Source organism: Poecilia reticulata, linkage group LG8, assembly GCF_000633615.1.
Source record: "Poecilia reticulata strain Guanapo linkage group LG8, Guppy_female_1.0+MT, whole genome shotgun sequence".
Taxonomy (NCBI): Eukaryota; Metazoa; Chordata; class Actinopteri; order Cyprinodontiformes; family Poeciliidae; genus Poecilia; species Poecilia reticulata.
The window spans coordinates 18775457-18802049 of NC_024338.1; the positions used below are offsets into that span (position 1 = coordinate 18775457).

The window sequence follows — 26593 nt, forward strand, 5'->3', positions numbered from 1 at the left end:
CACACACACACACACACACACACACACACACACACACACACACACACACACACACACACGGCTGCAACCAGAGGGAGGCGGAGTATAGAAAACACTAAGAGGCAATAATTCAACATGTTGTTATTCAAGTAAAATGCAGCCATACAAGAAATTACTGAAGGAAAAAGGTATTTAATAAAAAATCGACTCAAATTATCAATCATTTCATATTTAAAAACTGACATCAGATGAACTAAAATATAAAGTTAAGTGGAAATTTTTATATTTCATGGATGAAAATTACAATAATTCATTCAAGTAACAAAAAATAACAAAATCAGGAAAAATAAAATTTTTCCAAATCAGTTTCTTTTAATAAAAAACTAATGAAACTGCAGGTGAATTTTTAGTTAAAACATGTTTGTTTTTCCATTCAGCGGGTAGAAAATGCAGAAATTATACTCAAGTAAGAGTAGAAATACTTTATAATAAAATTACTAAAAGTCTTTTTTCCCCATAAAAGTTACTCAAATAAATGTAAAGGAGTAAATGTAACTAGTTATTAAACAACTCTCTCTACGACGGAGTATTAAGAAAAATAAAAACGTAATAATATCAGAATACAGTCGTAGTAAACTAGTAGAGCTAATGCTCCCATGTTTAAATATGTGGTTCAAACACTGTTGTGTTTATTTCATGCACAGTTTGAACAGTTTAGCCTCAATCTGGACGCTCGTCATAAAAACTCACTGCAGTCTAAGGGCTCTGCGATTTATCAATTTCATCAATTAATATATATATATTTTAAAATTTTGGAAAATGTAGATTTTTTTCTGCAGATGCTCTCCTTGGGTCAGAACGCTCAAAGCCGCCATCTTGATTAACTATCAACTTTTACAGCTTCTGTTTGTTTGGACTTTGACTTCAACTGACGACAACATATTTTATATTTCAATAATTCAGTTGTAGAGATGCAAAAATAAAGTCATATAACAATAAAGTGGAAATAATAGAGTCATAATAACAGCAGAATGAATCATATTTGGAGAATGAAGTGGTAATTTTATGAAAACTCTGACGGAGTATTAAGAAAACAAACCATTTTATATTTTCTCATCATTTTAAGACATTCCTCTAGTAAAGTTAATCTTTTTTCAACCCGTCTGACTCTGTTATCATAATTGAATATAAATTCTTGTAGCCTGACCCCAATACTCTGTCACACAAGTCATAAACGATGAGTTAAATAAAAGCCAATCTTAAAAATGTTTGTCTTTTGTCATTTCTTTATTAGAAAAAAAATTTAATCATAAATCTCCAAACATGATGAAACTCCTCATCAAGGCACTGCAGCATAATTACCATCTGAAATATTCAACCTGATTTGACTGAAATGCAGTTTGCAGCAAGTCGCCTGCGTTTCTCCAGCTGTTTCACTGCATTTCCTTAATATAAGGAGCTTAAACTGCCTCTAATCAGACCTACTTGCTTTTTAAGACCCAATTTCCTGCACAGGAAGTCATTTGAATGAGAATTTAAATGAATCTGACCCCGGTAAGTGAACACAGCGCCCCTGATTTTCCACTCCCATTTCTCCTTCAGGGCTGAGCATCATCCGTGAATCACAAATGACAAATCTGGGTTTATTTCCTGCTCAGTTCGAAGGAGGAGCTGATCGTGGCGATGCAGAAGAAGTGCCCAGAAACACAGCGAGCTGAAAGTGTGAAGCGTTTTGATGTCATCCTGACTCCGGCTTGTTTTGTTTGCTGGTTAAATAACGACTTGGCCTGGATAAAGGCCGGTCGCTGCCGCAATTACAGTCCAGCTGTGATTAATCCTGCGAGCGGCACAATAACCAAAGCACTGTCTCACATCTGAAGCAGAGTGGGAGAGCAGCTCGGTTTCCGATACATGAAGGGGGTTATCGGTGTATTTAATGTAAATTTATAGTTTATTAGATCCAGAAGTGGGTACATTTTACTCAAGTAAGAGTAGGATATATCGATCAAATTATCAATCATTTACTATTTAAAAGTTACATAATCAGATGGAACAAAATATGAAGTTAACTGGAAATTTTGGTATTTTAAGTAACAAAAAAATAACAAAATCAGGCAAAAGAAAGATTTTCCAAATCAGTTTCTTTCAATATAAACCTAAAAACTGCAAGTGTGTGTCTGGTGGATTTTTGGTTAAAACATGTTTATCATTCAGTGGGTAGAAAATCCAGAAATTTTACTCAAGTAAAAGTGAAAATACTTCATAATAAAACTACGTATGTAAAAGTAAAAAGCAATTTTTTTCCTAAAAGTTACTCAAATAAACAAAACTTCAATCCAATCAATTAACTAATGAAGTCGCCAGACCATCTTTTCAGTGTAGTTTAGCCGCCGTCCAGCAGAGGGCGCCCTCTGAGACCGGTGATACAGAAACGAACAGGTGTTCTGAATGCGTTTTATGCGTTTCTGTTGTGAAATATAAACGTAACAGAATATTTAGTTTAGTTCTAGTTCCACTGGCAGATTGTTTCACTTACTGCTAGCACTTTTTCATCAATATTAGGGAATTATTGACTTACAACAAGCTTCTATATGTTGCCGAAGGGATGCTGCTAAGCTAGTTTTTCTTTATTCAAGTAAGATATTTGCGCTATAAACTAGACCAAAAATGAGGTGTGTTGAAAAGAAAAGAGGAGGATGGATGGTCTAAACAGTTTAGACAGAGTTGTTTTTGGTTTCACCACTATTTACCTATTTTTCCTGCTATTCCAAGTATTCTTAAAAGATTGTCTGTTAGTCAGCAGCTCATGTGACCAAACCAGCCGAGGAGATGAAAAGCTAAAGCACTCAACAGTTAAAACTTGAGATGACTTAAAACTTAAGTTACATTTTTAAGTTGTAACATTTTAACTCATTGTTAAAATGTTAACATTGCTTAATAGAGGTAATGTTAGCTAATGTTACCTCTAACTAGAGGTTTTGTGCGAGTTGCACTTGTTATGTAACCCCAAGATCACTGGGTCTTCTTAAAAGATAGAGTGACGTTTCTTAAAAATGTAGCCAGTGTTTTCAGCTAAATTGAGCTGACTGTCCTGGACTGATCCAAGGTATATAAAATTTGCCATAGTTTCAACGGGTTGGCCATCGAGTGAAACTGGAACCACTTTCAGGTCTTGTTTATGTCATTTAATTAGCTCTACTTCCTTAAGAAAATTAAAAGGTATGGTGTTTTGTGAGGGACTTTCTTTTGCGGTGCCAGTAATGCCAGAATTAATAATAAATAATAAAGACTTTGGTATTCTGACTTAGTAATGTATTTATATTAGTTGTGCTACCACCCCCACGCCACTAGAGGTACTACCAGGCCCGAAAAGATGCGAAAAAGGAGCAGATTTAGAAGTACACAGAAAGCAACGGAAATTGTTAAAAACTGTGAGCTGCACTGAAGTAAATAAAAGAGAGAAGTTCAAATACATGCTGAGAGAGAAACTCCTTCCTAAAGATGAAGCTAAATCACAGATTTAGAAAGAAAATTAAAACGGGAGACCGCGGATAATATAGGAAATAGCGCCCCCTTCACTTCCGGGGTGCAATGATCCCATTTCCAAATAAGGTAAGAGGCTGACAGTGGTCAAAACCTTGCTGGTCCAGCTTAACTAAACAAAAGGCAGCACAATAATCCTTAGAAATAAAATTAAACCTCAACGTAAATTAGAAACTGGTGAAACTCTTGTTAGCTTTGACTCTTCTAGCTAACCGGTACCAGTCGAACCAGAACAGAACCTCACTGGGTAACTTGAGAGCATAGTGCTGTTTGTGTTTTTAAACAGCAGATTTGGACTACAGCCCACAGCAACGCGATCGATTGGAACTTATAACCCAGGTTTGCAAAGCTTAAACGTCAGCTGACAACTCTCATTAAGCTCCATAATGTTTAATCCTGTACAGAAAAATCCATAATGTTGCATCATCACAGCAGCTTGTGGTTAAAACAAAAACAGTAGGACTGCAACTAAAGATTCACAATTAGTAATCTGATTAAAAATTAGCATATGTCAAGTTTCCATTTTAGACATTTTAGAAATATGTTTAAAGATGAGTAAATAAGGACATAAACACTCATTTAGTGAAAACTTTATCATTTATAGAAAATAATACATCTACAGCTTAAAAAAACTTCTAAGAATACTGAGCTCAGCCGTTTCTGCTTGATTTAACACACAGTGTGTAATTTCATAATTATAATTTGGATTATCTGATTAATAATTGAATGCAAAAGGTGGTTAATAGAAAAATAGTTTTATTTATTTAAAGAATTTGAACCAGGTGAAACTGAAACTATGACACTAGAGTTTTGGGTAAACCAAGTTTTTTTTGCCTTAAATGCAAAATGTGACATTAAAAACGTGCGCAAAACATTGTAGGTATTCTGCTAAGGTTGAAAATACACAATTTCACAATTTCCATTGAATAAGTAATGCAATTAAAGTCACACATAAATATGTTTGTTCACGCAATGTCATCATCCTACCAGTTCCTGTCTACATCTTCTTTGGCGCCTCTGACAGTAGTAACATCCTGTTGTTGATCATGTGACTCATGTGATGTGAAAATAACTGTTTCTATTGGAGTTTTGTGAAATTCACCAATTATGATACGGCTGAAAAACAAACCAAACCTAATCCTAAAACATTTTATTGAAGAATTTGAGTGTTTTTCAAACTTTTGTGTTTTCATTAAGCAAATTTATTTGTCTAATTCCAATACGCGTAATTTTACGCTTACAGGAAACACAGTTTCTGTTATTCTTTCAGCAAACAACATTTTTTAAGTTTGTATAATCCAGTTGACTTTTAATCGATTACTAAATTAGTTGATGATTATTTCTGTTATTGATTAATTGCAATTAATCGTTTCAGCTCAAACTGAGAAACCGTTTTCCTGCAGACCTGAAGCTCTGCTGCCTCACAAGGTAAAGTTTGTCTCCTCCCTCCGGAGTCACGACAGGAAACGCGTCTCCTCCGTCTGACAGGGCGACCCTGGAGGTCGTCTGGAAACCTGAGCTCAGGAGGCGACGCTGGAGACAGGTCAGAGGTCACGTGACAGCGACTGCTGCTGTCATCATGGCTGTCAGGCAGGTCAGCTCCAAACGATCAGCAGAGCATCGCTGCACCTCTACAGTAACACGACGTTTAGCTCCAGACACAAAATACATGCTACCAAGTATTTCTGTCCAGATTCTACAGCAAATATCTTAATATCTGAAAATAAGACAAAACAAACTTATAAGTATCTTGTTTTGCATTAATAATTCCTTAATATTAATGAAACATTTCTAGTTCCACTGGTAGATTATTTCACTTATAACATGAGAAAATTATCTTGTTATAAGTTAAATAGTCTTCCAGTGAAACTAAAACATTTTCTTCAATATAATCAATTATTGATTTGAAACAAGCTGCTATATCTTGCTGAAAAGCTGCATGTAAGTTTGTTTTGTTTTATTTAAAACACACCAAGATATTTACTCCAGAAACCAGAAGTACTTGGTAATATTTAATGTTTTTGGAATAAATTTGCCAATCCTGAGTCACAGCAGCTTCACCTGCAGCTTCCCTTCATTAGAGTAAAATTATAGCGAATATTAGACAATAAATTAGGAAAATAATCCATATTTCATTATTTAATCTGACTAAATTCACTGTTTCATGTTGCTTTAATGATCCAACACTGAATTGTTTCGCTGCTGAAATAAAAATCTGAAATTAATCTACTAGTCTGGATTTTTACAACTTGAGTTTTGTAAATTAAAAATGCATTTAAACACTTAATATTATTTCTTTCAACGACCTACAGAAGATTTTAAACTATTTTTACTCACAGAAAATTAACTTCTTAAATGCAAAGTTTTGCTTCGTTGATCCAGAATATTTTTGTTTAGTTGCATGTTTGACACTAATAAATAACGTTTTTTTTTTTTGTTGTTAGATTTGATGCTCAATTTATAAAGTTTTTATCGTTTCATGTTTCTCTGAGTTGTTTTTTCTCTTAGATGAAACTTTGGAAACATCAATAAATGTTTAAATCAGAAACTTATTTTCATTTTGAACCAAATCTTTAAGATTATATTTATGTCTCTTCCAATTAGCTCCTAATTCTTCTGTGTAAATATGAAATAAAATAAACTAATGTTTAAAATATTGTTTTCTCTCTTTTGTCATGGAAAAATTGCACTGAATTTCCACAGTTGAAGATGTTTATTAGATTTATTAGGTTTAAAACTATGTGGATTTTCCCGCCACAAATGTCAACTTTCCTATTTTAACAGAGTTTTAAGTTTATTTATCTTTTCACTAAAGTTTTATTTCACTGAACTGAGGGAAAATTGACTCTTTGGATTGTAAAGTTTAAACTCATTTTCATTTCGGGTCGAATCCTTAAAGGGCCGGTTGTTGCAGGATTTAGACAACCGTTTAACAAACTGGTAAATTATTACACCCAACACTGTTTCATATTGATGTAATTTGGCAGGTAAAACCTGATTTGATTTGACTGATAGAATAATATTTAAGCACACAGCTGTTATGTTAAAGTTTTATTTCTGTGGCTTCAACTCGGACTGAACGGATTCACTTGTTTCTAAAACTACAAATGAAAATATTGCTGAAAAATTTAAATCATAGTTCATAATTTCTTCTGTTTGCTGATTAAAAAAAAATCTGTCGGAGGAAATCCCAGTGAATGGGAGAAAGCACAGACTGAGCAGGAGGTGAGATTTAAATCGAGCTGCACAGGAAGCTGACGGCCAGGCTGATAGATTAAAGAACTATAAACACACAAAATGAGCTTTTCTCTCTTCTAACAGATAAACAATCCTCTGATTCCTCAAAATTAAGTTTTTTCTTTTCTGGATTGTTTCATTTAAAGACAAAAAACTAAGATTTGTGCTGTTTATTTTACACCAACATTCTCCTTAACTTGCTGCTTGTTATGATCAATATTTATATTTCACAACAGAACAAACTTTGCATCTTCCCTGCAAAAACATGAAATCGTACCGAGTATTTTGGTCCAGTTTCTAGATCAAGTATCTTAGTTCACTTGAAACAAGATAAAACTAACTTACAAGCAACTTTTCAACAACATATAGGAGTTTGTTTTAAGTTGATAAATACTTAATATTGATGAAAACGTTATTGATTCAATGGCAGATTATTTTATTCATAACATGGAAAAAAGTTTTGTCACAAGTGAAATATTCAGTCACTGGAACTAGAACTTTTTCATCGATATTAAGGAATTATTTACTTAAATCAAACTTCTTTATCTTGCTGAAATGTTCCTTCTAAGTTAGTTTTGTTTTGTTTCAAGTGAACTAAGATACTTGATCTAGAAACAAACTAGTCAAACAATACTTGGTAAGATTTGGTGTTTTTGTAGTGTAGTTAGTTGATTGTGCTATAAAATGTCACTATGTGTCTGGAAAATACATCATACATTCATAAATACAAGCAAAAGCAAGTTTGAAAACCAAAAAAGCACAAAAAAGAGCAAATCAGAAATAAGGTGACAGAGCTGCACACTTTTATCTACACTTATAATGAGATAAAACTAACTTTTCACAAGATAAAGCAGCTTGTTTTAAGTCAATAACACTATTTAGCTCCACACAGATTATTTCTCTATAAGACATTTTCCACAAGTGAAACAATCTAGCGGTGAACTACTACCTTTAAAATGAAGATTAAGCAGTTACTGTTTTACAACAATCTCTTATATTTTGCTGAAAAGTTACTTGTAAGTTAATATTGTCTTATTTCAAGTGAACTAAGATATTTGCTCTAGAAACTAGACAAAAATACTTGGTAAGATTTGGTGTTTTGCAGTGTAATTTGTTGACTGCGCTATAAAACGCCAGTCTGTGTCTGGAAAACCCATCAAGAACACAAACAACACTGAATATGAAACCCCCCAAATCAACGCATCAACTAAAACAGAAAACCAAATCAGCTGATATTTGCTCAGACTTTGCGTTTCGTGGAGTTTGTTTGTTTCTGCATCGACTGAGACGTTGCAGAAGTTAAACTACCAGTTGCGCGAACATCCCGGAAGCTCCAGAAGCGGAAAAGTTTGAGAGAGCCAATGACTTCCTACCTTCCAGGCAGCAGGTCCTCCACAGGCCCGAGTGGGTCATCACCTCCTCGTTCTTCTTGCTCGTCTCGTTCTCGCTCATCGACTTGGTCCTGCAGACGCCGCGGGAGTACAGCCAGTAGTCCGTGCCGACCGCGATGGTCATGAGGCTGAAGGCCGCGAAGGCGCCCACCGTGGTCAGCAGCATCTGGACTCCGCGGTCGAACAGACCCATGTTTCCGCATTCCATGAAAGGGGGACCCCCTTTCCTCTTGATGTACAGGAAGTAAATATTTGAAAATTTGCGGGACCAAACCAAGCCGAAAAACCGGGCTAGACTCGAGCGGAAGGAGAGGGAGGAAGGAGGAGGAGGATGCGGTAGGAACCTTATGGTTGCGTTGGGTGAGGACCTCCAAAAGAGAAAAAATAAACGACCAAATTTAGAGTTTATGGAGAGGAAGAGGCAGGAATGTCTCTTCCTCTGCTGTGGGTTTCACTTTTTCCTCTAACAGGAAGCGGAAAACGACACGGCCTGGAGCTGCAGAGGTAGCCCCCACTTGCAGCGAGAAAAGCTGCAAATGTGGATAAAAACACGGAGTTACAGAGTTAAAAGCCTGAGGAGGCTGAAAACAAACCCAAAGGCTGGAGCTGAATCTACAGGAGACCAGCTTACAGTTCAATACCACGTCACTGTTAGCTAATATTACTAATAATTATTATATTCTAGAGGGTTTGTTAGTCGGTTAAGGGTCATAAATGAATGACGGAAGGCATTTCTCTCGTTTTAACAGAAGAGAGTAAACAATTCAAGTCTTCTTCCCAGGAAAAAGCTCTCAAATCAACACGGTGGAAATGAGGAAATCAATGATGAATTAATTCATCGGCAGGCCAGGAAAACAGAAAATACCAGAAATAATAAGAATGGAGGGAGGGAGGGGGGAAATAATAAAAAAATATAAATAAATAAATAATAATTAACCGCTCAGATTTTCCTTTTTTCTAAAATTTTGGTCTCCAGTTTCCATATGGAGCCTTAGAGCTCTGGGCAGGTTTCCGCCGAAAATGGGGGTCTGCGGTCAGAGGAGGCTCGGCCGTCGACGATCCGGAGAGAGCGGGGCGCATCCGGCAAGGCAAGCCGACCATCACTCGACATAAAGCCGACAGAAGAGCCAGGAGGACGGGGAGTCAGAGTGGGCGCCGATGGAGGAGGAGGAGGAGGAAGATGCTGCTGCTGCTGCTGCTGATGATGAAGCCGCCGCTGCTCCGGTATCCAAATTCACCGCGGCGGGATCACACCCAGGACAGTCCCGCTTGTGTAGTAGCCCTTGCGCCATGTATTGGGAAGAAGAAGAAGAAAAAAGAAAAAAGGAGCTCGGATGAACGTTGCAATGCTCCCCCTCCTCTGCCTCTGGTTCCTCCTCCTCTTCTTCCTCTCCTCTTCCTTTGCGCTCACGGATGGATGCGGGTTTGGTCGCTTTTGCAGGAAGAGAGGAGGAAGGAAGAGAAAAAAATCTATATTACACAATCAGGAGAGGGAGACGGTGCTGGTGTTGTCACGATGTGAGCGTTCACACGCTCACTTCGGCTTCTCTGCGCTCAGTCAGAGCAGTTTGCGGAAGCCGCTCTGCAGCTCGTCCGGAAACGCATAAGAAATAAAAATAATAATAAAAACATCTGCTGAGGGGATTTTATCCTCTTCTTCCGTTTCACTTTTTGGTGAATAGTAAATTCGTGGGTGAGATTTACGCATTTCTGGATCCAATTGTTGCAGCGTGCTCTCTGAAGCACATCCAACTTCACTTATTTCCTGCCAAATAACTGATAAAACCGCAAATACGAACAAAAATGTAAATATTTTCATTTTATTCATGCATTAAATGTTTGATTTCATGATAAAATGTACATTTGTATCTTTGAATGGCGGATATTTAAGCAGTTAAGTCGCTGTTTTAAACGGAGTGGTGCTGAAAGGACAGCTCCCTGCAGCGCCCCCTCTGTGGACTCTGTCTCCCTCTGCTGGCCAAACGTTGTAACTACAACAAATTTAAAAGCGAATGTCCTCTTGTCCTTAAAAATCATATTTTCATCTTAAGTTACACAAAACATATCAACAAATAAATATCAAAGCAGTCCTATTAATGCTAAAATACTTTACATAACTTTTATTTTAACTAAAACATTTAAGTGAAAACAGTAAATCGGCCTCCTGGTGCAGGAACAGAATGTTCTGTCTCATTTAGAACAAACTGTTTCTGCGGCCATAATCTGTAAGGAAAAAATGATATTAACTATGATTAGTGACTTCTTTTTTTTGATTGTTTGTGATCAAATTTATATTTGCATAAATAAATCAAAGACGAATTATTTTTTTTAATAAATTCACATAAAACAGAAAAAAAAAATCAATATTTGAAACATAGACGCACTGATCAGAATTTACCTAATTCTGTCTGAACTGCTGATTCCTTCCTTCCTTCCTTACAACAAAGATACAGAAATAAAATCTTTTAAATCAAATTTACTGTTTTTATTTAAAGCGTGATTTTTTTTTCTTTTCAATTTTTTGTAACCACGAATGAATTATTTTCTTTCATCTGTTTTTTAAGTAAATTGTACATATCTCCTAATGAGATAATAAAAAACAACTTTAATTGTGACGGATTTGGTTATTTACTCCACAAAATGTAAACAGATTTACTTCCGGTATGAAGTTCTGATTTCATCAGAGCCATTTGGTTCGTGGAAACTTTGCCAAGTCAGCAATGTTTCCACCCAGAGTGTCTGTGCTTCACGGAGGGCAGCTGAACGAGCATCTCACGCACACACACACACACACACACACACACACACACACAAACACACACACACACACACACACACACACACACACACACACATGGCCTTTGGGGCCAGACGCAGTGCAAAGTAACTAGTTACATTTAGTAACTTTTAGTAATATTTTTACTATGTACTTTTTATTTTGACCTGAGTATTTTTATTATGAAGTATTTCTGCTCTTACTTGAGTAAAAATTTCTGGATTTTCTACCCAATGAATGAAAAACAAACATGTTATCCAGACACACACCTTTAGTTTTTGTTAAATGAGAGGAACTGATTTGGAAAAATTTGTTTTGCCTGATTTTATTTTATTTTATTGTTACTTATATGAATTATTATCATTTTGGTCCTTAAAACACCGAAATTTCCACTTAATTTTTAATTTTGGTCCGTCTGATTATGTAATTTTTAAATATTAATTGATTGATAATTTGATCAGTACTTCAGTTACTTTTTTACCAAATATTTTTTTACTCTTGAGTAATTTATTGGATGATTACTTCTTACTTTTACTTGAGTACAAGTAAAAAAAAATACTACAAGTTCCTTACATTTGAAGCTAATGCTGTATTACTTTTAGACTCGATAAGCTGTCAGTTTAATCCTCCATGCAGAAAGAAGCCGCATTGTCTTCTCTTTCTTCTGTCATGGTTCATGCGCAGAGAAACACTTTGGCAGAATCTGCGGCGCCCTCTAGCGTTGGCGGTTTGTACAACTTTTTCCTGAATCATTTCAAAAGTTTGAAGCAAACATATGGAGTCTGTTTTCAGATTAAATATATTTTCCAATACTGCTGTTATGTTTTTACTGTGTAACTTTACAAACGGCACCCGTTTATTTAAAAAACTGAACCATCTTTTGGCATCCACAGCTGAAAAGATGAGAAAATGATTATTTATGCCCGTTAACTGTCAGGCGGCGAATGACCTGGCAAAGAAATGAGGCTGAAAATGTGGACGGGGTTTGCCTGATAACGTCAAACATAGAACTGTCAGAGCAACTCAACGTTTATATTTCATGATAGCGTGATAGTAATTCAAGAAAACATCATAAAATTGAATAAAATCTCCTGTAGACTCCGTTTAGCGCCGCTCCGCGCGCCGGCTGACAAATGGGGCGCACCCAGAAAGCTATAAAACCTTAAATGGTTTAATAATAATAAACGGTTTGTTTGAACGGAACAAAGAATCTACTGAAATGTCGAACGACAGGAACCCTTTTCTCTGATTGGCTGTTGGAGTTTCGCTGGTTTTCTCTGATTGGCTGTTGGAGTTTCGCTGGTTTGTGTGGGACTGAAAAGTTGCTTTGTTTTCATCTTCAGCAGCAAAACAGACGCGGATCAGCTGACTGCGGGGCTGAACGGGTTAACGCGGGAGGGTGTGGTTCAACCTGCTGATGTGGAGGAACGAAAACCGAAACCGAGCTCAGATATGCAGGTTAAACCAGAACCTTTCTCAGTTTACCAGGTCCAGTCCACAGCTCCGCATCAAATCTTGTGTCCGCTCGGAGATTTTTGTTGGGAATAAAACAAAACCTGCAGGAAGTGGAGAGAGAGGAGAAAAGATGTCTGCAGGAAGGTAAGAGAATCGCACAGACAAACTGAACTGAGAGAATAACATCGATTAAAATGTCGTATCTTCACAAACAAGCAATAACTTTCATTTTTACTCAACTCGTCCGGGACTCTGCTCTTATCGCGTATTTAAAGGCTTTAAAATACATTTTAAACTCTTCATATAGAGAAAAAAAGCGCCACATGTCTGTATTAACAGTGTGATAAATTAAAAGCATGAATGCTGAAATTTTATTTTTATATTAATTTGGGACAAACTTTGATCTGAGCTCAGTTCGGTGAGCTTTGGGGCCCTCTAGTGGTCAGTTCCTGGAACTGAGTGCCACTAATGCAAATAAAGAGACGTTTATATTTCAGCAACAAGAAACGACATTCATAAAGCTTTAAATGGTGAAAATATTAAAAGTACAAGACAGCGGTATAATAAAGGAATGTAATGAAAAGTTGGAGTAAAAGAATAAAAGATAACCATCTTGTTGAAACTCTAGAACAGGGTTTCCCAACCCTGGTCCTCAAGGCTCACTGACCTGCATGTTTTAGATGTTCCCCTGCTTCAGCACACCCCATTCAGATGATTTCAATTCAGCAAAACCCTGTTAATCAGCCATCAATTGAAATCATGTGTGCTGAAGCAGGGGAATAACTAAAGCATGCAGGTCAGTGAGCCTTGAGGACCAGAAGCTTCGCGTGTTTAAAGTGCCACTCATAACCGGTTCCCAGACGGTGTCAGTAGAAAAAAGATGAGGAAGTGAAAAGATGGTGGTGAGAATTTAATCTGCAACCATTTACAGGTTATTCAGTTCGGCTAAAATGTAATTACTGTAGTTTTTGTTGGGTTATTGATGTCGTTTACATGTAACATCATTTATTTTGACTTTATTCTTTTCACCACATCATCAGTGATGCAGAGTTAAACTTATCCAGATAATCTTGACCAGAATAATGTTTAAGAAACATTATCTGAGGATGTTTTGATGTGGTAATGGCTGCAGATAGTGGAGATTCATCACAGCCAAAGTCACTGGAGCGATTTGAAAATCTTTAGATATTTAAAAAATGTCACTTGAACAGAACCGTCTTCCAGTTTTAGATGCTTGGAGTCTTTGGAGGATCTGAAGCTTTAGGAGCCTCTGTTCTTGTGTCTTAATAAATGACAACCACAACATTTATTATAATTTTAACACCTTTTATTGCAAATTTATGTTTGGAATGAAAAATAACTCAATAATACTTTATGTCAGGATGTCAAACTCATTTTAATTCTGATTAATGGTTTCTAGCCATTAGAATGTAATGATAAAACTCATAATAAACTGTAAAAAATAAAAACTACAGATTCATTTGATGAGTCTTCATAAAATTAAATGATAATGAACATCTTTTCACATTATTCAGTTGCTCTAGAATTATTTTTAGAGATTTTCTTCTCCAGTGGTTCTAATTTAGAAATATTTTCTAGAAACTTTGCAATATTTTCACGTTTGTGCACCATGTGAGAAGGAAAAACCGATAGATGGGGAAAAAAAAGTTCTAAATTTCTGCCCCAAAACTCAGAAATGTTGTAATTCATTTTAAAACGATTATAAAAAAATTAATAAATCTGGAAATTTCTGAGCTAGAAGAATATTAAGAATTTTCTAGAAAAAAACTCAGAAACTTTCTAGCAAAACATTTTTGAATTTCAAAAGTAAAAAATGTTTGACTCTTGAATCTCAGAAACTTCCAAAGTTTTTTTTAAATCATATTTTTGACTTTTAAATTTCCTTGTTTACTGGAAAATTTCTGAGAATTCAAAATGTTTTTGCACTGCTTTTTTTCCCCCATCTCTATTGCCCTTTATATGCCGTAGTAAAAAGTCACATTTGTTGTTTGAACCTGTTATTATTCTCTTAATTTTGACATAACTTGAGTTTCGCTCCACAGGAAGGAGCTGGTGGAGGCTCTGAGCCGCTACGTCTCAGAAACGCTGGCCTGCATGCAGCTGGCCAGCGGATTCTGTGCCATGTTCTCCAAATGGATGCTGTGGAGGGAAACCGAGTTGGACATGATGCTGGACATCAAAGACAGAGCGGACAAGGTGAACCTGAACATCAGCCACGTGACTCAGTCGGAGCAGAAAGGGAAGGCGTTTGTGGAGTACATGAAGAACAAGGTGAGCGGTCTGACGGCGGACAGCCGGCTGGCGGAGCTGCAGGGCGAGCTGGCGGCGGTGCTGAGCGACACGCTGGACGGGCTGCAGAAGCTCGCCGGCTTCCTGGACGCGGTGGAGAAGCTGGCGGTCACTTCGCTGCACGTCTTCGCTGAGAACCAGACGCTTCACCTGCCTGGAGACGTCGGCGCCGACCTCGTCCAGGCGGTCGTCACCGCCGCGCGCCTCATCTGCCCGCTGCTCCTGGTGTTTAAGAGGGACGCCAGCGTCTTCTTCCTGCCTAAACTGCAGAACGTGGATGTGATGGCTCACCAGCTGGACCGATACATCCAGACAGCCAAGAAAGTCTGTGACAAGATGGAGAAAAGGTGAACTCACAAGTTAAAGTCACGCAGTGTGTTTATGCAACTCAACCAGAATCCGCCACACGTTTAATTCAACACAAACAGACACAAAGTAGCATCGCTTGTGAAACATTATTTTATTTTGAAATCTTATGAAAACTTCACATTTTGCACAATTTTATTTATTTATTTAGGGCTGCACAGTGGCGCAGTTGGTAGAGCTGTTGCCTTGCAGCAAGAAGGTTCTGGGTTCGATTCCCGGCCTGGGGTCTTTCTGCATGGAGTCTCCATGTTCTCCCTGTGCATGGTGGGTTTTCTCTGGGTACTCCGGTTTCCTCCCACAGTCCAAAAATATGACTGTCAGGTTAATTGGTCTCTCTAAATTGTCCCTAGGTGTGAGTGTGTGTGTGTCCTGTGTGTCTCTGTGTTGCCCTGCGACGGACTGGCGACCTGTCCAGGTGACCCCGCCTCTCGCCCGGAACGCCAGCTGGAGAGGCACCTGCACCCCTCCCGACCCCACTGAGGGACAAGGGTGTAGGAAAATGGATGGATTTATTTATTTACTTATCCTTTACATCCATATTTTTATATCCATTGAGATATACTTATTTATTATTTTATTAAATAATTAGACCTGCCTTCGAGAGTTGCTACTTTTTAAATTTTGTTGTGCTTTCTTTCATGCACAAATACAAGTGTTTTGTTGTAGTTTTTACCATGAAGAAACTACTTGCTGCGTTCCTGTTGGTTGTGCAGGAGGCTCCGCTAATGCTTTTCAAAGATGCACAGTTGTGTAATTGTGCCTCTGTTGACATGGAGGCCTTAAAACGGCTCATTCTAACCTGAGCAGAATAAATTCTCACTATTTAAGGATGAGTTTGTGCAAAAACTGTAGTGAACAGGTTTTGTTTAGGCCATATATCGATCCTAACTGGTTTACCTTTAGGAAATAAAAAGTCTTCTGTGTGCATTTGGATTCAGCTCCTGAACTAACAAGTCTCTGACGCGAGTCTGTCAGTTTGTCGTTTTGGTAGTTGATGTCCTGAACTACGGCTTCCTGTAAAAACGTGTCGCTGTGTCTTTAACAGCTGCTTCAGTGACGTTTCCGTACAGCTGATGGGGGAAGAAGCTCAGGTGAAGGTCGGCGTGGATTTACCTGAAAATGATGTTCAGAGGATGTTGGATCACATCAACCAGCTTCATCAAATCAGGTTTGTGATTTCATCCCTGAACGGCAACAAAAGATCAACCTGAAGCAACTTCTGGAGGAAAAACTAGAAAAACTGGTTGTTTTATATTTTTGTATTGTGGTAATTAGTGGTATTTATTATTAACTGTGTTTGTTTTTTGCATATTTATGTTATCATAAAACCCATAAAATTGCAGAATAATGTCGTACAAATATGAAAATAAAGTCAAAATAATAACAAATAAAGTTAAATATTAATAAAGTCATAATATTACGATTTTATTACAAAAATAAAGTAATATAATTTTCTTCTCAAAATATTTTGAATATTCTTGTATTATTTGGATTTTATTCTCATAAAATTAGTACTTGTATGACATTATTCTGTAATTTTATTTTACATTTTTTGCTACTAACCTAATAATTTGTCATAAAACTGTTTTCTGTAGTTCATTTTTATGATTTTTTCTCCAAAATGTGGAGCTGAAAAATGTGAAAACTTACCTGATTTCAACACAAAGTGACACAAAGTAGAGCATCACTTATGAAGCATTATTTTATTTCTAAATGTTTTAAAGGAGACTTATTACAGAGTCCCTTTTCTTATGGTAGTTGATTTCCTGAACGACCATAAAATTCTTGAAAAGTGCTTGAATTTGTGGGAAAAGCGTCCGAACCCTGAAGGACGGTGGCGAATATTCCACTTCCTGTTCTAATATTTTAAGTGAAACGTCTAAATGATCCGTTCTCTCTTCGGGTCTCAGGACGGATCCAAGCTTCCGAACCGTGTTCCTGTTCCAGGACGATTCGCATCACGACTTCACGGAGGAGTTCACCAAGCGCGAGCCGGGGATGTCGGCGTTCCTGAGCGAGCTGGAGGCGAACGCCGTCCAGCTGGACAGCATGAACAAAGGAGCCAAGATCTCCAGCGTGGTGGGCAGCTCTGTGGGCGCCGTGGGCGGCGTCCTCTCCATCATCGGCTTGGCGTTGATCCCGGTCACGGCCGGAGTGTCTCTCGCCCTGACCATGACCGGGATCGGGATGGGGGTCACCAGCGGGGTCAACAGCATCGTCACCACGGCAACCGAGGTGGGCGTCAACCGCAAACACCAGAAGAAAGCCAGCGAGGTTTTCCAGAGCTTCATGGACGACGTGATGAGGCTGCAGGAATGTCTGGATGAGGTGATGCAACAAACCATCACCAGAGTGGAAACCAGCGACATCGACGTGGTTCTGGGAGCTGGGAAGGTTGTGTGCAAATTGGGGACAGTCGGGAAAAGCATTGATTCAATCGTTGACTTGGCTTCTGCTGCCAAACTGTTGAAAACCGAGGAGTTTGTGGCCAGCGCCGGGAAGGTGGCGGCTCAGGAGGGGCAAGCTCTGCGGAGCCTTCCCCGCTTGGCGTCGGACATCCCAGACGTGGGTCAGGCGGCCGTGAAAGGATCGCTGGCCGCCTCCAAGTCGGCCCGAGCCGGCCTGATCGCCGTCAACGCGCTCTTCCTCGGCATGGACATCTTCTTCATCTGCAAGGACAGCGTCGGCCTGGCCAGAGGCAGCGAGTCCGAGGTGTCGCAGTTCATCCGGGCCCGGTCCGCCCTGTGGAGCTCGGAGATGGAGTCATGGAGGAAGATCCACGAGTCGCTGAGCGACGGCCTGCCGACGTCCGGGAAGAAGGAAGCCGTGCTGGAAACGCCGTTTTACCCCGACGGTGGGAACGAGGAATAAACCGCCAACGTTTTATCTGAAGGGCCATAAAACTGACATGAACATGAAGGAGGCGAACGTTTGGTGTGAAGAATCATTCAGTAAATAAAGACACTTTTAATGCAAGGTTGATCATTTTAATGCGACTTTGACTTAAAAGTTTAATTATTTACAAAATAACACTAATAATAAAAACCCTGTATTCTATATGATTGCATCTTATTGCTGCTGGTCGTCGTCACTGACATGTTGCAGGAATGTTAAATGTGCTGCTAATCCTGTGATTTATCATGAAATTAAAAGATTTTCATTGTCATACATTATTTTAAACTAGTTTTTTTTTTTGTTGAAATTCAAAACATCTTTTTTTTTTTTAACTTAATATTTTCTGTCCAGCAGTTTGAAATTCATTAAAGGCTGAGGAAAAAACTGATTCACTTTCACAGATTATATAACTGGAAAAAATGATCTTAAAATGATCAGTTTCTGTGATTTTACTCTTTATAGGTTTATGTTTGAGTAAAATTAACATTGTTCTTTTATCCTATGTATTTATTTGCAGAAATTGAGAACTGGTCAAAATAACAGAAAAGATGCTGTGCATTCAGACCTCAAGTACTGCAAATAAAACGAGTTTCTATTCATTTAGAAACGACATTAATGTTTTAACTCAGGAAGAGTTCAGAAAACAACATTTGGTGAATAACCATCAGGTTTTCAACGGGGCAATCGGCTTACTGCAGAGCTGTGTATAAATAATGATTATAAATTTCTTTGGGTTCATTTCAAATGCAACAGATGAAAAAGAAAGGAAAACTCTGTACTAGTCTGCTTCCACACCTGCAGAAAGGGAGAAATTCGTGATGTTTCTCCATATGAACGGAGCCACAGACCCGAGGCAGACGTCTAAAGAATATAAATATGGAAATAATTCAGTGGAAAATATATAAAATTATTTCTAAAGCCGTAAATGTTTAAAGAAAATGTCAGCAGCAACATGTCTCCTCATTTTTCTCAGATGCTCCCCTGGGTTACATTCAAACAGCTTAAACTTTCAGTTTGATGGTTATTTTATTGAGTTTTTATTGTTAGATCTGAGTTTAAAGTAAAAGATAAACTGTGGAACTTCCTTAGCGCTGCGTAGATAACGATCTGACCACAGGAAGTGAACACATCAGACTTCCTGTCTGAGAAGAAGTCAGACATCTGCTGCAGGCTGTGGGAAATATTTGATCTTCAGCTTTATCTGTTTGCAGCTGTTGTTGATCATGAGTTAAAGCTAAACACTAATTACTGTTTGGTCTGAATAAAATGATACTCAGCATTTTGATTATACTATTCTAACTGCATAATACATGATACATATTGAAGATTTCCCCAAATTAAATGAAAAACAGTCAAATAAGATAATGAAGTTTGAACAGCAATAAATACACAAAGACATAAATCAAATTGGACTCATATTATTGTTCTCAATTCAGTCTTTTTAATGACATAAACAGACAGAAGTAAAACATGTTTGTCTATTTAGTTTAAAATTYATATGAAGGATTGTAGAATATATAGTGAGAAAACAAAGTTTAACCTAAAATACATAACATTGTAAACATTATTTTTTATSCTTTGTATATAATCATCCACAGCAATGAATGAAATACCAGAAAAAACTGTAAATCAAGGCATACACTGTAAAAAAAAAACAAAAACGTCTCTAGTTTACGGTAAAATGTCGGCAGCTGTGGTTGCCAGAATTTTATGGTATATTTTACTGTAAATTAGAGACATTTTTATTTACAGTGAACATTAAAACAGAAATAAGGAAGAAACAACAACATAAAACATTAAATGAAAACTAATCAATTCCTTCTGGAARCACATCTGGAAATGTATGTTTAGATTATTTTAAATRGTTTCATTTKCAAATGAATGAACTAAATTCTAACAGAGGCAAAATTTTGTATTTTCCAGGCACAAGTTGCCATTTTATAGCACAAAYAAGATACAATCAATTACCTTCAGTTGTTAGAAAAATGCTGTTTATATCAAATATGAAAAAGAATTTAACTTCACAATTCAACACCTTGAAATTAGGTTTCTGTCTCTTTAAGAAGCTCCTGCTCTTTCTGACAATCCACCTTCAGCATGTGGTCCTCCATTATGTCGTACCTTTTTTAATGCCATCCATCCATCCATCCATTTTCTAACACCCTTGTCCCTTAATGGCGTCAGGAGATGCTGCTGCCTCTCCAGCTGACGTTCCAGGCGAGAGGCGGGGTCACCTGGACAGGTCACCAGTTTTCTATGTCATCCATACTTTTATTCTCTTTATCCCTTCAGATCTAGTTTCTTAAATGCCCTCTTGAAAAAATGCCATCTGTAGGATATTTTTGTTTTCTTCTTTGGTCAGTTTGCTTTGACACAAAGAGTTGCAGATCTTCTCCCATGACTCCATCTGCGAGCAGAACAATGCAGCTCTGGCTCTGAGGAACTTTGAGACTTTAGTCTTGCTGCCTTTAGCCAGACTCAGGCTTTCTTTGGCGATGAAGAATATATCCATGCCGAGGAAGAGGGCWTTAAGGGCAATGACACCAGCTCTGGCTCCCTTGGTGAGAGCRAGAGGCCCTKTAACTGCTGCCTGACCAACATCAGCACTATCAATAATGGAATCAATACCYTTTCCTATGCTATATAGTTTATGAGCACTCCTGACTACTCCCAGCAACACGTCTATGTTACTTTGCTCCAGATTAATTACTTGTTTCATCACCTCATCAAAAGAATCCTGGACCTTTTGGAAATCCTCGTAGAACTTCCCAAAGACTTGATTTGCTTTTTTCTGTTGAGTAGAATTAACTCCCACCTCTGTTAAGGTGGTTACCACGCTGTTGGCTCCACTTGTTACCCCCATCGTCACACCGGCGATGGTCAGTCCTACAGACGCTCCGGCTGTGACTGGGATTAAGGCCAAACCAACAATGGAGAGGATTCCTCCAGCGGCTCCCACTGAGCTGCTTGTGATACTGGAGATCTTTGCTCCTTTGCTCATCTTGTCTAGCTGAACRGCACACTGCTCCACCTCATCTAGGAACYYTAGCAGTTTGGGTTGTTGCTCATTAAAGATGYKGATGAAACCAGCTGAAGAGACATCCTGGAACAGGAACTCCATCCGAAAGTCCTCGTCCATCCTGTGGAGCAAATTTTAATTCAATAAATAATTCTAACATGAAATGGAAAAGAAAAAAAAAACAGAATAAAAATTATATACAAGATAAAAATTCTAGAAATTTATTGTTAGAAGATTATTTAAAACTTTTAACGCACATTAAAACAAGAAAAAAAAATGTTTTGACACAAATGCATGTTATACACTGTTATACGGACATCCGGAAATTTTGCGCATGCGCACCACACTATGGGCAGAAAGACGATTCTTTATAAATTAATTAACAATTAATTTATTAATTTAATGCAGKGCGCCACAGCAAAGGGGAGAATAACGTAAAAAACCCGTTAAAGGACAACTCAAAATTACTTTTTATTTATCGCTCTCTGCGTTGACGACGTTACACGCACACTCGTTGCCATAGCAACCGATAACAACGCTCGTTTCAGGATTCAACAACCCAAAAGACGAACATTTTCCGAACAGAGAACAGAACATTCAGTGAATTAGAATGTTATGTTTTTAGGCTTGGTGTTTATTTTGCGATTATTAATAAGCAATCACTGTGGTTGATTAGCTACCGCTGCTGTTAGCCATTATAACAGCGGTGGTTGATTAGCTACCGCTGCTGTTAGCCATTATAACAGCGGTGGTTGATTAGCTACCGCTGCTATTAGCCATTATAACAGCGGCGGTTGATTAGCTACCGCTGCTATTAGCCATTATAACAGCGGTGGTTGATTAGCTACCGCTGCTATTAGCTAATCTAACACAACGCACCTAATACAGAATCCTAATTTCGTGACTGACTGTAGTAAATTAAGACTATTGTTCTACAAACTGTTCTACTATAAATACTCTGCTGTGGAAAATTTGTGTGTTTGTATTTAGCTTTGTCTTCATCATGACAATAACGCCACACCTTAGTGCAGATTAACCTGTTTCCCATTAGGAATATGGACTCATTCTGAACAGGGCCACATTATCTGCTAAATATCTGGTGAATAGACAGAACAAATAGGATCGGTGACAAAAATTAGTTTTGGTGAAGTCCAATACACACAATGAAAGAGGAGCACTTAGTTCTGAGAATGAATGGTAGAGAACCCAAAAATATTTATCAAGTAAAAGTAGCATTACTTCAACATATCTTACCTGGCAGAAAATAAAGTTTAAAAAGTAGCCATTCAAGAAATGAATGAAGATTAAAAAAGTATTTGGTAAAAAGTCTACTCAAGTATTGCGTAACTGATCAAATTATCAATCATTTGATATTTAAAACTTAGATAATCAGACAGACCAAAATGTAAAGTTAAGTGGAAATTTTTGTAATTTAATAACGAAAATGACAATAATTCAAATAAATAACAAAATCGGGAAAAACAATATTTTTTCAAATCAGTTTCTTTCAATAAAAAACGTATAAAACTTATAAACAAAAACTGCAGGTGTATCTCTGTGTCTGGTGAATGTTTGGTTAAAACATGTTATTTTCAATCAGTGGGTAGAAAATACAGACATTTTACTATAGTAAAAGTAAAAAGTACAGGATAGTAAAAATACTATTAAAACTACTTTTAAAAAAGTTGCACAATTAAATGTAACTAGTTACTACCCAACTCTGGTCCTGACAATATAATATGAGATAATCTATATAAAAAAAAAATCAATTTCTGCTTTCCCTCAAAGCTAACTAGAAACAACCAATCAGAGCCAGGAGGCGGGTCTTAGCGCTGTCAATCACTCTTGGGTGTGCTARGTTAGTTCAACAATAAACAGTTTTTCTGGAACGGTAAGTTGTTTCTATTATTTCCTGATTGACAGATCTAAAACGCTCCAGCTTGAACAAATGTGTGGAATTTTTTATTTTTTTTAAAATGAAAATTACATGTTATAGCTTTCAAGTTGCAGGATCTAAACGGCCATCCCTGCTGTAAAATGATGTTTTCAGGTTTTCTAATTGTATTTTTTATGTTAAAAGAATCTACAAAGGTTCCGGCTTCCTTGCAAATATTCAACTGAAAAAATAGTGAAAAATTACCTGATTTTGTCAAGCAGCTTAATCTGATCTGTCATCTTNGGTTGATTAGCTACCGCTGCTATTAGCTAATCTAACACAACGCACCTAACACAGAATCCTAATTTCGTGACTGACTGTAGTAAATTAAGACTATTGTTCTACAAACTGTTCTACTATAAATACTCTGCTGTGGAAAATTGGTGTGTTTGTGTTGAGCTTTTTCTTCATCATGACAATAACGCCACACCTTAGTGCAGACAACTCTTCTGTCATTTCCACCATCTTTAATAACAGCACATCAAGTTAATTCATCTCCTCCACTTCAGGCCAAGCCTCATCCCTGACTCTGAGATTAACCTGTTTCCCATTAGGAATATGGACTCATCCTGAACAGGGCCACATTATCTGCTAAAACTCTGGTGAATAGACAGAACAAATGGGATCGGTGACAAAAATTAGTTTTGGTGAAAGTCCAATACACCAATGAAAGAGGAGCACTTAGTTCTGAGAATGAATGGTAGAGAACCCAAAAATATTACTCAAGTAAAAGTAGCACTACTTCAACATATCTTACCTGGCAGAAAATAAAGTTAAAAAGTAGCCATCCAAGAAATGAATGAAGACTAAAAAAGTATTTGGTAAAAAGTCTACTCAAGTATTGCATAACTGATCAAATTATCAATCATTTGATATTTAAAACTTAGATAATCAGACAGACCAAAATGTAAAGTTAAGTGGAAATTTTTGTAATTTAATAACGAAAATGACAATAATTCAAATAAATAACAAAATTGGGAAAAATAATATTTTTTCAAATCAGTTTCTTTCAATAAAAAACTTATAAAACTTAAACAAAAACTGCAGGTGTATCTCTGTGTCTGGTGAATTTTTGGTTAAAACATGTTATTTTCAATCAGTGGGTAGAAAATACAGACATTTTACTATAGTAAAAGTAAAAAGTACAGCATAGTAAAAATACTATTAAAACTACTTTTAAAAAAAGTGGCTCAATTAAATGTAACTAGTTACTACCCAACTCTGGTCCTGACAATATAATATGAGATAATCTATAAAAAAAAAAAAAAAATCAATTTCTGCTTTCCCTCAAAGCTAACAACAAACAACCAATCAGAGCCAGGAGGCGGGTCTTAGCGCTGTCAATCACTCTTGGGTGTGCTAGGTTAGTTCTGGAACGGTAAGTTGTTTCTATTATTTCCTGATTGACAGATCTAAAAGGCTCCAGCTTGAACAAATGTGTGGAATTTTTTATTTTTTTAAAATGAAAATTACATGTTATAGCTTTCAAGTTGCAGAATCTAAACGGCCATCCCTGCTGTAAAATGATGTTTTCAGGTTTTCTACTTGTATTTTTTATGTTAAAAGAATCTACAAAGGTTCCAGCTTCCTTGCAAATATTCAACTGAAAAAATAGTGAAAAATTACCTGATTTTGTCAAGTAGCTTGATCTGATCTGTCATCTTCTGCATGTCGTTTTCACACAGGTCATCAGGATTCACTGCAATTTCTTCATCTTCAGCCATTTCCATGCAAATGTCAACGTTAAAGCTGTGAAAGATAAAAGCTTAAAATGTTATTTTATTCAAAACAACATCACAGTTCATTCTTTATGTTTATAAATTACCTCTGGCTGTGAATTACACATATCCTGTTGGYGGTGTCTATGTAGTTCTGCAGCTGGAATGCCAGAACCTCCACATTGTGAAGCTTTGGGAGGAAGAAGGTCTTTGCGTCTCGTTTGAACTCCAGGAGGAGAGGACAGATTTGTTGTGCAGAGCTGATCACAGCTTGAACATCATCAAAACTGATCTTTTCAGGAAGGTAGATGATCTGGTTCTCAGTGAACACATGGAGCGAAGTGACCGCCAGCTTCTCCACTGCATCCAGGAAAGTGTTGAGTTCCTCCAGACCTCCCAGCGTGTCTTCCAACACTTCAGCCAGCGTCTTTTCCAGATCTAAAAGTTTACTCTCCGCCTTGAGCTGGAAGCTGCTCTTGATGTATTTACAAAAAGACGGCCATTTGCCCTCTGACTTGGCAAAAGTGGGGTCAATTTCATCAGCCATTTCTTTCATACTCATCATTTTCACATACTCCATCTCCCTGCAGTCCTTCCACTCAGAGAATATCTCATAAAAATGTTTCACCGTTGCCATGTAAGTCAGAGTATCAGTGACGTACTGACACAAGGTGCGCTGTAGCCTCCACCTGTAAGACAGGAAGAGTTACTCTGTTTTAGAAAACAAAAGAAATGAGCAAAACAAAGACAAACATCTCTAATAATAGATATATTAGAGATAAAAAGTGTGTCTAACAGAATATATAAACTATTAGCTTGTTTGCTGTTAGGAACGGTTAAGTCTGGTGTCCAATCATTCGGACATGAAAGCTGAAAGCACTTTAAGGTCACAAATTATTTTAAAGGGACAGTTTTATGTGTTTTCCAGCCACATTGTGTTATTTTATAGCAAAATTCAGTAGTTATATTATCTTCAGTTGTTATAAAAATGCTACTTACATCATACATGATTTAAAATACATTGGATTTTTAAATTTAATGCCTTGAAATTGGGCCTCTGTCTCTTTAAGAAACTCCTGCTCTTCAGCCATCAGGAAGTCATCACAGCCTAAATACTGCACTTTTAAAACAAACTTTGTACCTTTTCAAGCGTGGCACATTCTCCTATTTAAATGTAATTTTAACCATTTGAATGATCTTAAATTCAGCACAACTTACATCAAGTTCAGTATCTTTGTGTCAGATAGATGTTATATCACAGCAGATTGTTGGCTAAAACAAAGCTTGATTTTAGACACWTTAAAAGTTATTTTCCAGTATGGAGTAAATAAAGTGGAAACATTCACATCAYTTTTAATCAAATCATTATTAACAGGCTATATTTCTTTCTTTATCTTGAGAAAAATACATTAAATATATTTGTTCAGAAAGCATCTGCTCTCTGCTTCTCATTTTAAAGAGATTTAAAAATGATGGATCTGTGTTCACAGTTTCAGTTAAACAATTTCAAGTGAACAGATCAATCAATCAATCAATCAATCAATAAATCTTTACTCTAGACACAAAAAGGTCCATAGTGAAAAAAGGTAAGAAACAAACAAAACAAGAGAAAAATAAACTAAACATGAATTATTCACCGAGTCACAAATAAATGATGACGCCAATGATTCCACAACCTTGAAGAAAATCTCACCGTACTAAAAACAGGATTTACTAAAATTGCAATTACATTATTGCATGACACAGATAATCTACACATGATTTATACATAAGATTCCYGAGCACAGCTGCACATGTGGAACAGCATCATGTACAAACATACGGCTAGCACGACTCCATCTGGGCACTTTGAGTAGGAGCCTCATGCCATCACCAACAGAAGCAAGTACATTTTATTACTTATGCTGTGAAGCTGTTSATTAATTAATCACAGATGTAAATAAATAGTGTAAATKAGTTATTTCTTTA

The 26593-nt window shown here is 37.1% G+C and overlaps 4 protein-coding genes across 6 annotated transcripts in view; 1 reads left to right on the forward strand and 3 right to left on the reverse strand.

The window, feature by feature from the left end:
• The window catches only part of cacng2a (calcium channel, voltage-dependent, gamma subunit 2a), a 66837-nt gene extending 57132 nt beyond the window's left edge, over positions 1-9705 (reverse strand). Inside the window, exon 1 of the mRNA XM_008416444.2 lies at positions 8133-9705. Coding sequence (XP_008414666.1) covers positions 8133-8358 — 226 coding nt within the window. The 5' untranslated portion in view covers positions 8359-9705. The remainder of the gene's footprint in view (positions 1-8132) is intronic.
• Positions 9706-12144: 2439 nt separating this feature from the next.
• On the forward strand, positions 12145-18230 carry apol (apolipoprotein L). Of its 3 annotated transcripts, none has more exons than XM_008416446.2 (4): positions 12145-12525; positions 14445-15038; positions 16103-16225; positions 16968-18230. In XM_008416446.2, exons 1-4 carry the CDS (start codon positions 12344-12346, stop codon positions 17926-17928), a joined length of 1860 nt encoding a protein of 619 aa, XP_008414668.1. In that variant the 5' UTR covers positions 12145-12343; the 3' UTR covers positions 17929-18230. The 3 variants fall into 3 exon arrangements, with proteins under 3 accessions (XP_008414668.1, XP_008414670.1, XP_008414669.1); XM_008416448.2 differs by lacking the exon at positions 12145-12525 and adding an exon at positions 13180-13283; XM_008416447.2 differs by lacking the exon at positions 12145-12525 and adding an exon at positions 13241-13333.
• Positions 18231-19921: 1691 nt separating this feature from the next.
• LOC103469002 (apolipoprotein L3-like) lies at positions 19922-21091 on the reverse strand. Its single transcript, XM_008416449.1, has one exon. The coding sequence runs from the start codon at positions 21089-21091 to the stop codon at positions 20255-20257; it is 837 nt and encodes a 278-aa protein (XP_008414671.1). The 3' UTR covers positions 19922-20254.
• A 3438-nt stretch (positions 21092-24529) lies between these two features.
• LOC108166475 (uncharacterized) lies at positions 24530-25487 on the reverse strand. The gene is made up of 2 exons (XM_017306130.1): positions 24733-25487; positions 24530-24656 (listed from the first exon to the last, which is right to left on the reverse strand). The coding sequence occupies exons 1-2, from the start codon at positions 25260-25262 to the stop codon at positions 24530-24532; spliced, it is 657 nt and encodes a 218-aa protein (XP_017161619.1). The 5' UTR covers positions 25263-25487.
• Positions 25488-26593: the final 1106 nt, after the last annotated feature.